This window comes from Zosterops lateralis (assembly GCF_965231275.1).
Source record: "Zosterops lateralis genome assembly, chromosome: Z".
In the NCBI taxonomy this organism is placed as follows: domain Eukaryota; kingdom Metazoa; phylum Chordata; class Aves; order Passeriformes; family Zosteropidae; genus Zosterops; species Zosterops lateralis.
Genome location: NC_139800.1, coordinates 22,812,166 through 22,828,105, shown reverse-complemented (window position 1 = coordinate 22,828,105; position 15,940 = coordinate 22,812,166). Strand labels below are relative to the sequence as shown.

General features: G+C 39.5%; 1 protein-coding gene across 5 annotated transcripts in view; it reads right to left on the bottom strand.

Annotated features, from left to right (window-relative positions):
• KIAA1328 overlaps positions 1 to 15,836 on the bottom strand; it is a 179,621-nt gene extending 163,785 nt beyond the window's left edge. The window contains exons 1-4 of one of the 5 annotated variants that reach the window (XM_083883481.1): positions 15,751 to 15,836; positions 11,205 to 11,310; positions 9,466 to 9,605; positions 5,611 to 5,705 (exon numbers count right to left, since the gene is read on the bottom strand). In XM_083883481.1, coding sequence (XP_083739607.1) covers positions 5,611 to 5,687 — 77 coding nt within the window. In that variant the 5' untranslated portion in view covers positions 5,688 to 5,705; positions 9,466 to 9,605; positions 11,205 to 11,310; positions 15,751 to 15,836. Of the gene's footprint in view, positions 1 to 5,610; positions 5,706 to 9,465; positions 9,606 to 11,204; positions 11,311 to 12,398; positions 12,587 to 15,606; positions 15,689 to 15,750 lie in introns of those variants that run through there. The other 4 variants (XM_083883483.1, XM_083883484.1, XM_083883480.1 and 1 more) reach the window with 4 other exon arrangements.
• Positions 15,837 to 15,940: the final 104 nt, after the last annotated feature.

Here is a 15,940-nt window from a genome sequence, read left to right as displayed (position 1 = left end):
TCAGTGAGGTGTTTTGGTTTTCTTTATAAACTTCTTTCTTTGCCTTCTGGCAGTAAAGAACAGATGATTTTGAGAACAGAACTATGGACGACTCCACTGATGCTGTACAAAAACTTTACAAGGTTCATGTAACACTCCTCAAAAGTATTTTCACCCTTTGTTCACCCACTTGGGTCAGAAAAGAGCAGTGAAAGAATGAAGGCATAACTACAAAGGGCTCAACTGCTCCACTGAGCAACATGCAGGTATCCAGATCCATTGTTCTTGTTTCAAGGATCAAACAGACAACTGACAGCTGAGAGCAAAGATGATGGATCAGTGGAACTACTCCTTCCACTTAGTGTCTGCAGCATCTTCTTGCATGCTATTCACATTCACCTACCTGGTGCCATAGGACATGCACCGTCTTTGTTCAAGATTTGTTTTAAATTCAATAGTTCAAAGTCTATATAATTCCAGATGCATTTAAATAAATTATTTTATTTTACAGAAGCCTCTTTAGAAAAACTCTTAATGCAAATATATTGACAAAAAGCCCTCCTAGGACATCTGCCGTAGGATTAAAATTAATTCCTTGTTCACCAGCTCCAATTATTATTGTGTGCTCCCAGGTCCACCGCTGATACTTGTATTTCTGTCTGATCTAAAGAAGGAATTGATCAAGGAGTTTGCTGATAACACTGATTTCATTCCACTGAGTAAGCAGGACTGATGCTCTCTGGGTGGAATTTTTGAAGCACTGCACAAGTCAACAGCACTTCAAGTTTTATTTGTTTAATGAAAAACTGTCATGCACAAGAAAGAGCCATGGTAACACTCACATCAACACTACACTAGGGACAGAACTCAGCTCTTTCTGACTGAAGGCAGAGTTGAAAAAGCAAATTAAAAACAGCACCTTCTATTTTTTAAATTTTTAAAAAATGAGCTTTTACCAAGAGAATTCTGAAAAGCAATAGGAACACTGCGCCTCAGCTAGTTAAGACAGAAGACAAATTAAACCAAAAGCAGAGATATAGACATTGGGAAGTTCACTGAACAGTCCTACACTCCTTGGGAACACTTATCTTTTAATAAATACCAATCTGGTAGTAGCCTGCCAACTGGCTAGCAAAGATGAAAATAGCTCAGTTACCATTCTTGCAAGACTACAAATTTTAAATTCCAGGCAAAGAATGGCATCTGGAACAGGAAAGACCACCACGGAGGAGGGGGGGAAAGGGGGACGAAAGAAATAAACAGAATTTTTGTCCAAGGATCAAGGTTCACAAACCAGAAAAATTTTACTCAAGCATCATATGCAGTTTGTACACATTAGAAAAAATAATAAAAAAAACCGATACAGGTCCAAAACCTAATTGAAATTGCTACACAATGGATAAATTTTATGATATGCAACCTGCAAAATACAAAACTAGATTTCACAGCATGAATTTATAGCTTCAAATGACTTTTTAAAGCACAGAAAGTAAGTGTGATAAGTGATACAATAATCCTGGGCATGCTTTACCTATCAACACAAAGCAATTTCCAGACAAGCTTAGAGACATCTCATTTGCAGTCTCACTGCCTGACCAATTAAGAAAACTGCAGCACAAAATTGCTCCTAAAGTAACAAAAAAAAGAGAAAAGATTTTGAGGTTAAAGCCAGGTAACAATTTGGTTAAATATGAAGTAGTGTAACCCAGGAGAGAAGGCAACACATGAGGCCAAACACACAAGATTTGTAATACAAACCACAGGCAACTTTTCCTTCAAAGATCTTATGGACTGGAATCAAAAACAGCAGATATACTGTATAATAGCTTTATTGAACCTGTGCAATGGTTTCCAGTTCTGTAACCTACTTAATGTTCTGTTTTAAAGCTCATTTTCACATTTTGTTGGAAAATTTCGATTTTAGTTGGTTAATTTCAGCTTCATATCAAAGACAGTAGAAAAGACTAGTATCCCAAACTGCTAGTACCCTACAAAGAGTTTAGGAATCCAGGGTCTTGGGAAGATTCTCAATAAGGGATAAAGGGCTGTCTGAAGGCTGTTTTAATAGCTGCCAGTTACAAGTCATCCTGGGCATGCCAGTGATCTTAGCCAGAACAACACTAATATAATAGCAAAAACCATCTTGTATCTCATTTGGAAATGGGTGCATAAGGGCATTATGATACCTTTCTACCTAAATTGCTTTTGAAGATTTGTTTCCAAAGACAATAGAAAGCCAGCTTTCTCCAAGTTTATCTTATTTGAAGAAAGAAAGAATAGAATGCAAAATAGTTAGATACCAATTTTCTCCACTAAAATGAAAAAATTAAACTTTCATGAACCATTCTACATCGCTTAGTCAATGCCTCTGCTCACTCAAAAGGCAAACTTCATATGTGAGCTATACAGGCACCTGTGATCAGGGGAGAAGTATTTATGATGTACCTGCCATACTAGGAGCCCCAAAGCCATATCAGTTAGGAGTGAATACTTGCAAGCACACACATATTTACTCTCTGCTAAGGAGTTAAGATCCTCTCTATTCAGCCAAATGCCAAGACTGAGAGAACTCTCAAAATCTGCATATCAGTCAAAGTATACTTTTACTCTAGAATACTTCATAATCATTCTCAGTGTGGTGTCTAGCAAGTCCTTAATGTTCAACAGTCAACTGGCTACATCCCAGCGGACCCTGTGCTGCTCCTGCTCAGAAGAGGCTAATGTGTCCTGACACTGGTAGCGAGTACGAGCATAAGAATCTTTCTGTGTCTTCACCATGTCACTGCTCATTTCATTACATAAACTGATGACTTCTTCAGGAACAGCCTGCAGGAATAAAATCTCAGAGAGAGTCTTCTTTGCCTCCTTTGAAACGACTTTGCTTATAGGGAGAGATAAAATTTGCTCCTATGTGCCACTTTTCACCACCATGCCAGCAGGACCTTACCAAAAACATGAAGGCGACATGCTGGTTGTCTTAGAAAATAATGACTGATCACACTCAAGAATAACCCACTTACTCACAAAGCACTTTGGCATTCATGGGCATGACTCATTCTTCTCAGAAATTCCTCTACAAAAGCAATTTTATAAGAATTTGCTGACACAATAAATTAAAAAGTTCCAATTTGCAACATTCAAGTATTTTAAACTCTGGCTCCAGTCTGCCACTCTCACTTCACCTTAAAATGATACATTCAAAGAAGGGCACAGTAATGGTTAGATTTACAGGTGGCAGCCCAGATCAAAAACCATGATTATTTAGTCTAGAAAGGAGGATTAGAAAGGATACAACTGAGTCTTTTCTTTAGACCCTGTCTCAAAATCCAATTCCATAAAATCCCAAACAGCTAAGGTGATATCAGCCACTGGAATCTCCAGCAGCAGTTCTTTACAACCTAGAAGCTCTTTTTTTTTTTTTTTCCAGAGAAAATTATATTAATGTAGCCAGCATCAGAATTTACCCATACCAAGACAAAGTCTCACACTTCAGCAAATTAACAAATGCACACATCCTCAATGTTTGAAAGTGCAGTGGGAGTGAGAGTTGGAGGAAGAGAAAAAATAAGAGCAAGAAAAGTTCAGAAGAGCTCTCTCCTTCAACAGTCACAGAAGCTGGGAAAAGACCACTACCCTGAACTGCCCAGGCAAGACTTGGTTGAAATTGAAGCCCCAGCAGTCAATCATACTTTGCAACTGGTTTCCACACAAACAGAATTTTACCACTTCACAAGAGCCTTCCTGCAGCTACTTACAGACCAATCTATTTCTCTTCACTATATTGCAACAAACATGCATGAATTAGCCTCAACTACCATTCATAAATTGTAGCAAAATAAGGAACAACGAGTTGTTGTTGTTGTTGTTACAGCTCAAGTGAGACCTTTATTATTCCAAGTGATTACTGCAGGACAGTCTTTCTGTTAAACTTTCAACATTCTGCTGTTCCTTTTTCTTCTCCAAAGCAGCAAAGAACGTTCTACTGCTTGTAAAAACCCTCTATCATTGGACAACTAAGGATGAAAATTATGGAGAGTTTTAAAAAAAAAGTGACGAGGTGAGCGGAATTAAAGTTCAACTTCCCTATTACTCTGCAAAGGACGTTTAATTACATCCAATAAAATTATGATTAGGTTTAAAAATAAAAGAGAACTAAGTATAAAATAATAGTGTTCCACTAATTTTACTTTTCAAAATTAATGTTGCTGCACCTTCTATTTTTCTTCAAAGAAATGTCAGGCAGAAATATCAAACTGTCCTCAGGGAAAAATCACAGCATCTGAGATTTAAGAAGAATCCCATGCTCAAATGAATTACTGTACTACTATTCACTAGGGAGCAGTGTATTATGAGGAACAATGTAATAAAAGGCTTTTTTTAATATTAGAATATACCTCTATATATCAACAGTGGCAACAGTGTCCGAATAGCTCTAACATCTGACAATTTGTAACCAGGCTTCCCACCAATCTCCTCTTTATGACAGTCTTTTTCTAATACAAGGCATGATAAAATAGAGTTGCAAGCATGAAGAACTTCAGAAATTACTAAAATATTGTATGGCAAGAAATCCTGTATTAGTAGAAATTATTAGCACGTAAAATGGTCCACTAGATAAGGATTAACAGAGAGAAAATATTCCTAGCTGCACCAGAGAGTTATTGCATGACCTTGAGCAAGTCACTTAATTTCTCTAATTTTCCAAATTTTTCTACATAAAATGAAAAAGGAGAGTAATGCTTGCCAATTTTTACACAGACATAAGATATCTATGCAAAAAGCATTTAATTATTACCAGAGAACCTACAGTTCTAGAAAAACTTTGTCTTTAAAAGTTTTAAGTATGCACAATAACTTTTAGCCCAAAGGACTTGGGATCATCTCACATGAGCTTCCCCACTAATACGGCAAAGCCTGCCAAAGGCCCATGTGCTCCTTTTCATTTTTACAGCCACTCCATAAGAAACAGATTTCCAAAGATCCTGAGGAGTTAGGGACGAAGAGTAGGACAAAAATCTCCTCACTTTAACTCAAGTTCTTTTTTACCTCCTTTACCTTTGAGAATGTAACAAGCACTGGAATGAAACTTAGAAAAAGACTTTTCCTAAAGCTGAGAAACTTGCACTATTTCTACCTCTCCTTTCAAGAAATAGGTAGAATCTGGAGAAATTAATGGAAGCAAGAAGAAGTTTGGCTAGGTGAGTAAAAATTACACAGGCAATGATCAACCTGTGTGATAATGCCAGAAGATCAACAATGGACCTTTAACGTGGCCTTTCATATAAAAGCTTACCTCCGTGCCAAAAAATAAGCACTACAAAGTTTCATAGCAACAAAGTCTGTCACTTCCAAAAGCAGAATGTGTTTAGCTATACACTCGATACAAACAACAAACAAAACCCTAGCCCTGAAGTACTGCTCGTCAAGACATTTTAGCCTCTGTTTTAAATATATATTTAGAGGCTCAGGAAGCAAGGAAAAACCAACTAGGCTGCTTCATACCTTTTCCAGAAAGAAAAATTACCTTGTGCAAATATTCAGGTTTTTAATGCAGCCCTACACTGCTTGATGTTAATTAGAGAAAAGACTCTCTTTAAACTTAATGCATTTTCAGGTGATGCTTCTTCTTACCTGGCAAGTTCTTTAATTAAGTTCGCAATGCGTCTCTTGTCCTCAGGACACAAATCCTTTAAAGAAGCACTCTTCATTCCTCCTTCATTAGTGCCCTGAAAATTTAAAGTTACATTTTAGAATGTACTGTTTAATAGAAAACAAATATTTCATAAGCTATTAAAAGCATTTCAAGACCTAAGAATTTGAAGCTGAAAGTAGATCAATTCCAACTAGAAATAAAACTCATATTTTTTAAAACATAAGTACATTTCAATGAAACAAATTACCAAATTGTGAAGAATTAAGAGATTTGTAATTCAAACGCAAGCTGCTAGCTTCAATGCTAAAACATGCTGGGTAAAGTTTTAAGACAGCCACTATTCCTTGATTCATACCAGATAAAGAGGAGTAAATTCTCATGACTTGGAAATCTAGCGCAGCAATATCTAAATCCAACTTCGAACTTTATCATATTAGATCATAACGTAGGAAGAAAAAAAAGAAAAAAAAAAATGCTGTCTTATCATTTATGACCAAAGCATACAAAACAGCAAATACTGTTATCAGAGAGTGAGTCCCTTATTTCATTTTTTCTAATACAAAGCACACACACATGTGGCTACTGTTTGGTTTTAATGGCTTATTTGCTACTTTCGTAAATAATACTTGTCAAAAGAAGGCTGCAGCAGGGCTGAGTACTTCAGATCTTTCACGCATTCCCAGGAATGCAGAGAACCGCTGAACTTGCCACGTGTGCCCACCAGAGGGCAGTCTGCTGCCCGGCATTCCCGTCTGTTCGCACGCAAGAAAAAGTTCCAAACTGGTTTTATTCACCAAAAATACCTGTGATCGAGTTTCGGTTCTGCAGTGCTAGTGGTAAGGATGAATACGAACCCGAAGATAAATACAGCAGTAAAAGCCATGCTGTTCTGTCCAGGATTTTGGCAAGTTTCACATTTCATTTTGGTAATTCAATTTCCTCAATCTGAAGGAGTTTCAGTTTATATCTCTACAAACCCCCCCAAGTGCATGCAGTGCTTTACAACAGATAAAAGAATGGCACCAGATGCCCTGCAGTTTGGCTAAGTCAACACAATAGTGCACAAAAGAATACAAAACCAACGCTGGGCTTCTCTCACGATCAGTAACGGCAGCTGATCTACACACACCATGGAGGAAGAGACCCCTTTTCTTCTTAGCTAATTGACTCTTAAACAACATCTTTAAAACAATTAAAGAATAATGTCCACTACAAAGAGAGGCGACATTTTCACAAAGACTCATATTATACCTGCCTGACCCTTAATTTTAACTTCAGTGTATTCTTCTCAGGGGCAAAGGGAAAAGGAATTTCACAAGGCAAGTTTCAGCACTTTTCAAGGGGCATTTGATTTCACAGTTTTCTTCCCAAACATATGTCACTTACAAATGAAGAGAGACTGTCTAACTTGACTGAATTCAAGTAAACTTATGGTTGAAGGAATTTCACTTCCCATGCTATAAATGTGTGACTTTTTTTTTAACAGATGGATGATGGAACTTCTTTAAGAAAAATGAAAAGTTACAGTTCTCACATTACTGAAGGAGATGTTAACAGAAGGCGTCTCAAACTACTACCCAAACTGATGTACAGACAGACTGTCTGACAGATCTCTGTGGGATGAAGAGGAAAATCAGTTTTTTCTATCACCCACAGGTATGCATAGATGGTGCACACGAAATTCTCAGAGGCAGATTTGTACCATAACACACATCAAAATGAAGCCATGGAATAATGCACAGCTCAATCATCAAAAGAAGACCACAAAGGAGGCAGAGGCCATGACTGTTTTGTCTTGTTTTCCCAGATTTCTGTCCTTTCTACACAGTTCAGGATAGAAGGCAGTTTTGGAACTCGGTACTGGGAAGATATTCTCCACACCTTGGAAAGTGACAACTGCACGACAAAATCTTACAGAATCACAGAAAGGACCACAGCAGCTTGTCTACTCCAGCCTAGAGCATTTTACTCAGACTTATGTCCAGGCCAGGCTGGATGAGACTCTGAGCAGCCCGAACTAGCAGAAGGCATCCCTGCCCATGGCAGGGGGGTTGGACTGGATGATCTTTAGGGTCCCATTCCACCCAAACCATTCTATGACTCTGTGCCATAGTAAAGCCATCAGCTCTCCCTAGACAAGCACACGATTTGCAGAAAGCGAGCTGTGTTGTTGATGAAAATTCCATGCAAAAGAAATTCTTATTCAATAACAAGTAAAAACATTTGTTCTGTTTGTTTCAAGTACTCAGAGCTTATCTTCAGAGGACAAAGTTGCCATGAGAATTTGGCAAGGTAAGCAAAAAACAGAAGGTTTAAAAAGACAAAAATGAAACATAGCTTTGAACACATCTTATTGTCAATAATACAAAGGCACATGTCACCAATTAAGATTTCACATATCAGGCATAATATTTTAAAAAAAGAGTATACCAAAACTCATTTATACAATGGCTTTCACAAAAAAGGAGTAAAAACTCTCTAGACAAGAAGTAACGCAATCAATGCACCATTCAACAAAACAGATTTTAATGTGACATATGAAGGCATCTGTGAGGCAGCAGGCTTGTATGTACTTCTGAAGAGATGCTTCTACATAAAGACTCTGCATAATGGAGCCTATTTGTGAAATTTATCTGCATGCCACTTTACAGCATCATTTGCAAAGTAGAGGTACATACCAGCCTCTAAAAGCAACTACTGATAAACAGAGAAAGGGAAATATAAAAGTCCAGGAAAAGTGCTAAAAATTAATACTAGTTTAATAACTAGTCATGTGTCGTGCTGAAGGATTCAAAGAGCAATGACGCTGTCAAAGCAACAAGAATTGAGGAACATGTCTTCACATCAGAGTTTTGAACCTACATGTGTGGCACACAGCAGTTACTCAGCACACAGAAGGCAGAGAAGGACATCTTAGATTAAGAACTTAGATTAAGATTGTTAATGATAATGCATGATAATAAAACAGCAATGCAGAAGCAGTCAAAGGTTTTAGACCCTGCCTGTAAGTGGGAGGATGCCAAACCCTGGTGATTTACAGGCTGGCCCAAGATGACTGCTAGGCAACAGACTCAACAGCACACATTAGAGTGCTACTAATCCACATTAGAAAAATTAGAAAATTAGAATTAGAAATCTCTCAACAGATTTCTAAACATCTAACAGCATCTATCACAATACAGAATAACCTTCCAAAGGAAACCCCACTGCTTTGGAATTTCTAATGCAAGGAACTGTAGGAAAAAACATCACGTAGTCTCACAGGAGACCACAAAATTCAAAGCAGCTGACATCAACTGAGCTACTTCTGACATCAACAGACTACTGACATCAACAAGCTACTTCTACTGCTCAAATGCATTTTGAACCTTTACTATCAAAAACAAAAAGTGATTTTACCCTTCTAACATGAAAGGCACAGGAAAAAGGTCTCTAAAATGAGTTTTTACTTGTGTTATTTCTAAATGAGATGACTAGAGCAATGAAAATGAATAAATTGAAAAAAAGCTTCTTGCATGTTTAGCTAGAGTATAGCTTAGGCACTACCCAGGGCTACATGCACTGTCTCTGTACAAATACACACATAGAAATACAAATAATCTGTTTTACATAACCCCACTAACACAACACTTACATGAATTAGCACATTCAGCCTTTGCTCTCTTTAGGTGATACTTTATGCTAGAAAGCCACCATGTAAACCAGGCAGAAAGCGTAAGAGTTTGTAAAAATAACTACTCTAAAACTGTCCAAACATTTTCAGTCTAAGAATTTTCAGCCATTTTTTCTACTTTATGCATTCTTAAGAGCAAGAAAAATTTGCCTTTACTGACCTGCTGCCCTGTCAGGCATCCTGTACCTCTATCAGCATCCACGGAAACAGAAGCAACAGCTACAGGCACCTTCAGCTCAGTTTTACCTGTTTGATATTTTGGCAAACACCTCGTTCTTAAATTTCCTTTTGTAGACACTCCTGTAAATGAAAGACAAGTAGAATAATGCAGATTATAAAGTGAAAATGAGCCCTATTCTTTCCTGGTATAATCATTCTTCCACAAAGACAACCTTGCAGCTCTTTTTTTTGAAAAAAATGAGAACTTTAGGAATATGTCTACAGTTCTCCACCCTCACACCATACAAAATTTCAATAAGATGAATGCATCAGCAGAAAAAGAGGTGCATGGCACTGAAGCACACCCAGCCACAATGAACATTTCATAAATTCTGAAATATATATTATGTCTCCAGACTGAAGTTCAGTGCAAATCAACACCATTTTATTAATATGCAAAAGCATAAAATTGAGCTTCTGCTTCAATACCAAAAAACAGTACAGAACCAACCAGCAGTAGAGCTATTAAAAGTACTACTCATATAATAAAATACCACTTTTTCTGTTACACAGACAATCTACTGATGCTCAGGCTGCTTGTTCCTTTCAGGACCAGGCATGAGTAAGGCAACATTGCAGTGCACACTCCACAGATCATTTGTCAAACACTTCCTGCCATAATTAGAATTAGATCACCACTACAAATGGTAAGAACATGAAAGCACTGAAAATCCTGATGCTGCAATTCTAAAGTGCCAACACTGACACTAACACTAAAACATCCTAGAGCCAGATTAAAGCCCATAGCTACTTGATACTGCCTCAAGGTTTGATTTTTGACTGGTCAGAAGTGCAAAGAGTTTCAAACAAAAAATATTAGCTTCACCCTAGCAGATACATTACATTTATTTGGGTAAATAATTTCAGAAGCATACCAGCAATTCAAGTGAAAGAACTAAATTATAAACTCTAATATTCCATGCTCATACACAAGGGAAAACAACGGTCCTGAAATTCTCTTCCACAGAAATGGCAGAAAACTTCCCAGAGTGAATCAACTTCCATCATTTAGGATCACAGCTTTCTTTCCAGGGCACAGAGAAAAACAGTCTAACAACACCTGGCTTAAAAATCTCTGCATGTGTTTTGTAGTTCAACAGAGATATTTGGCCAGTAGTTTTGAAGGGTAAACCATGCTACCTCAAACCTATAGAGTACAATTCCTCAAAACTTGTAACTGCTGGATGACATACACACAATTTCAGTCTAGAGTTAGCCATCCCCAAAATACGTTTCCAGGACCTCATGTCACTTTAAGAGCTGTGTTTCAAAACAATTAAGAGAATTCTGAAGGGGAGCTAACAACATTAATTTTTTCACCATCAATGTACACAAGTATGCACTCAGTAAATCAAGGTCAAAAGAAATAATAAAAAAAATTGCTTTATCTGTACACAATGAATCTTCATTTCAATTGATATCTTCAAAATTTACAAAAGACCTAACATTTCTAATGTTTCAACATTCCTTTGAGACCACATTAAAAGTTCAGCTTGCCTTATAAATTGGATAAAGCCATGCTGTACCTGCAAGAGAAACAACTCCCCTGGAACAATTTATCTTATACAGCATGCTTATCTAACCAGCAGAGCATAAATCCTCTGCTATAATCATGTATGTCCTATTACAACTTATGATGACTCCCTACCTTACTCACACTTACGTGCACAAACCACATACCTGAAAAGTCATTGCAAATTTTGTCATGCACAGGAAAAAAACTTTGTTTATGTCTATTAGAAGGTCATACCTAAAACAGATATCAGTGGATCTTCTTCATCAGAAGCTGCATGTGGCTTTGTTAAAGGAAATAGAAAGAGTGCAAGCTTGGCTCTTTAAACAGGACTGTAAAAAGAAGTATTTCATCTCTTAATCTTACACAGCTGTTGATAAGAAAACAGTCAACATTTTGGGAGAAAGAAAAACAAGGAAAATCTGGTTAGGAAAAAATCACCACAGAGATTGTTAAAACAAAAGGCCTTACTCCTTCTTCACTGTGCATTAACTTTCAGCCTGCAAAGATTTTATCTTAGAAGTTACCTCCGCAGAAGATGCCAGGGACCAGCTCCAGTCACAAGAGCAATTACTAAGATAATGAACTAATAATATTTATTTAAATTTAAATAGTTTATCATTATATAGGAAACATCTTGATGTGTAGGGAAAGCAAACTCTGAAACAGTGTTTATTGATAATGCAATGAAATTCACTTTGGGCAATCCATCCTAAGAAACATAAATTAGGATATATGCAAAAGGTTTCAAACTGGTCATTCTCATCTGATCATCACATGATGAGTAATACATAAAAGCCCGAGGACTGAATTTCTTTAAGAAGTTTCAAGAACTTTCAAATATCCTAGAGGTTTAACTACTGAATTACTTGACCACAGAACACACTTTAAAATCCAAAACAGGGCATCATATTATTTGTCTTATTAGCAGTCACTTGTGACTTAGCAGTCACTGAACTTGAATCTCTGCCTCCTAAAAGCCACTAAAAATAGGACTCAATATAACCCAGGGAAGGATGTAAATCCTACTGTCTTCCTTAAAGCAGCAGTTTCATTTAGCTGAATGTAAGGATTGTTATTCCCACATAAATAACTAACATACTTGTGGCTTAATCCCAGCCAGCAACTCAGTACCACACAGCCACTCCCTCTCTACCTTGCTGACCCAAGTGGGGAGGAAAATCAGAGAAAAACAGTAAACCTCGTGCGTTTAAGAAAAGCTTAATAATTGAAACAAAACAAAATAATATAGGATAATAATACTAATTGCAATGTAAAGGGAAGAGGGGGAGAAAATTAAAACCCAAAAGAAACAAGTCATGCACAGTTTAGCTGCTCACTGAGCAATGCCCAGCCCTTACCCCAGTAGGAACTGGCAGCTCCCAGCCAACACTCCCCAGTTTATGTACTGGACATGATGTTCTGTTATGGAATCTCCCTTTGGCTAGTTCCGGTCAGCTCTCCTGGACACGATCCCTCCCAAATTCTTCTGCATCTGCTCACTGGCAGAGCATGGGTCACTCAAGTCCATGTTTTTGATTAAGCACTGCTGAGCAACATCCAAAACATCAGTGTGTTATCAACATTATCCTCATGCTAAATACAAAACACAGCATACCAAATACAAGGAAAAAAATTAATTCTATTCCAGCTGAAACCGGGGCAATACTAAAGTGGAAAGCAAAGCCCAAAATTCTCCTCCACTATCTTTTGTTTATACCCCTTTACTTTCCTCAGCCTTCTATGGTTGGACAATTAACTCAATTAACTTCTGTGGTGTTAACAGATAAATGCATTTAAGGTTTTGCAGCTGCATTCATACAGTAAAGTAAAATTGTGAAAGTATCTCAGTGACCCTATACAAACTTTTGCCTTAACTAAAATTTGATTCTGATATCACCATCTCAAAAACTTGATTTAGTAAATTACCACACAGTAGACAAAATTAGGAAAAGTCTAGGAATTTCCCCCTGTGGATAGCAACTTCAATCAACACCCACTGTCCATCACACAACTGGTACTTGTCACACAGGAAGGGCCTGATCGCAGGCTCACTTATGATCTTGTTGATGCACTTTATCTCTTGTAAACAATTATCACTCACCAGCCTCACACCAGTTTAAGAACACATTCGGTGAGCACTGCTGTCAAAGCCAGCTCTCTCTACAAACACTGAGAGCATTTCTGTTGTCACTTGTGAGCTGCAGCCCACCATCTCCAGCTGCCAGAACACACTGTCGGGGCATAGCACAAACGGGGCGAGGAAGCTGAACAAACTCCACAAGGAAGGCACTGTGCGTACCCTCTTTTCAAAAAGCACTAAGGTAGATCTAAAGTCCGAGTCTGGATCACAGCCCAGGCCAAACATCTGTGTCAGCATGTCAGCACAACCACAACAGCAAGCTGCAGGATACTGGACGACAGTATGTTCAGTCCACATTACTTCAGGAAACAACAAACTTCAACTCCTACTCAACTGACATGGTTAATCTGTGTGTTAACACATGGCTATAGGAAATAAAACTATCTGCCTAAACAATATCCTGCTTTTAGAGTGTGCCTCTGGTATTGCCAGCTGTTGTGGATAACTTCCTAGTAGCAGAACGCAACGACTAGTCAAAGTTGTCACTGTTACTCCCCCCAGTTACTGGGAAGACTCTCCTGATGAAGCTTTGCAGCCCAGTGTATTAGAACTCAAAGTCAAAGCAGGCTAACTCAATCAACTGGACTGAAAATTACAGTGACTCAGAGGCTGATTCATAAGCAAAGTCCTTGCCTCGGAATAAGAGACTGGGGACAGCACCAGCATCAACCTTTCAATATGAATCCACTGCAATGTGCCTCCCAAGACTGCCAGCAGGGTAGGTGTAGTATCATAAACTTTGTACCACCACAGCTAAAGTTCAGTACAACAGCAAAGAGAGACATTGGACAAACTCACCTCTCCTATACAACCTGCCTTGCTGGGCTGAGTCAATTCAATAATGATGGAGAGAACTTCAGTTTTCCAAATGTATTAAACCAATCTACCAAACTCCCCATGCAGCCCTCTTTTTTTTAAAGCATACACTATTTTTAAATTGCTCCATGTGCTTTTCTAAGAATTTAAACTTTTCCAAGATCAGAGGCAACACTGCCTATTCACCAAAACATGTACAATGGAAATGGTTGTCAGAAAGAACTTCATTGCTTGGAATATAATGACAGATGAGGCCACTGCTGGGCTCAAGAAACCCTATTTAGTCATGGGAAACAACCTGTTCACTCATAGACTGTCAGTGTAATATCAACACCTCCACAACTGAGCAGAACAATGACAGTACGGCAATAAATCTGGTACACGCCGCACACCCTCATCCCATTCACAGCACAGAAAAAGTTACAGACAATCTTTTTTACTTTACACAGATGGGAAATCATAACGATGTGCTCCCTAAAAAGGCCATGGGATGGTTGGCCCGTTTCACTTGCACATTGCCCCAGTGGGTGCCAAATCAAACATAAATAAAAGAGCACACACATACTCTTCTTTCCAATCACTTGCAGTTGATGCTGTAATCCCACTCTCAGACTAATAGCAATGCCTCAAACCCCTCATAACTGGAACGAAATTGTCAGCTTCTAAATTTCCACCAGGCTATAGAGTTAGCTCTACCCCAATGATTTTAAATTGCTGAGCCTCCAACTCAGCCACACTTTCCCAAACACCAACAACGGCTCTTGGTTCTCTGAGCCACACAACCACATCTCTCCCTAGCCAGGCTTGTACAGGCTGAGCTCCCAATACCACAGCAACCATCCACTCCATCTACATGTCCAGTCCCACGCAGTCTCCCACAACAGGAGCCTGCAGGTCCTCTGCAGATGAAACGACCCCAACCTCACACTCATCCCTCACAGACAGAGCCCTCCAAGTCCCACAAAGGGTCACCCAAAATGCTGTGCATGTAGTCAAGCTTAGGTGCCAGTGACAACAGACACATCTCTTCCTTGCTCAGCTTCTAGCCTCAGTTTCAAAGAATCACAGAATCAAGGAGGCTGGAAAAGACCTCTGAGATCATCGAGCTCAACCTATAACTGGACACCACTGTGTGAACCACTGAGTGCCAAGTCCAATCTTTCCTTAAATACCTCCAGGGATGGTGACTCCACCGCCTCCCTGGGCAGCCCACTCCAATGCCCAATCACCCCTTCTGTGAACAAATGCTTTCTAATGTCCAACCTAAACCTCTCCTGGAGCAGCTTAAGACCGTGTCCTCTTGTCGTGTCACTTGTCACCTGGGAGAAGAGCCCGACGGCCACCCGGCTACAACCAACCTCCTGTCCCAGTTGTAGAGTGCGATACGGTCACTCCTCAGCCTCCTTTTCTCCAGCCTGTGCAACTTCATCCAACCGATTCCCTTAAAAATTCCCATACTTGGCCCGGGATTTCACAGCTAGGTCACACTGAAGAGGACTTAAGACCGTCCCTTATCTCCCAGGTCACTTTTGCCCTGAAACCACGGGTACCCCCTACAAACAAGCACATACCCAATCCCTCTCCCCAGGAAAAGCCCCCATCACACTCACCAGCCTCTGCCACAGCCACAGACCCCCCACTCGACCAACAGCGCTGCATCGACTCCACGCCAAACCCCCCGCAAGGCCGCCCCGCACGCCCCTGGCGGCCTCTCCCGCCGTTGTCCCCTCACACCGAGCCCCCGGCAAGGATACACTCCCGGCTCCAGCGAGCACTTCTACCCACACCGGCGGCCGCCGCCGCCATCTTGAAACAGCCGCCACTCCCCACATATCCCCGCCACCCTCACCGGCTCTCGCCGCCCATTGGCTGTCTGCACCGGAGGCACGCTACGGGGTGCGAGGCATGTCGGGAATCGTGGTTCTCTGAGCGCTAGCCGTCACC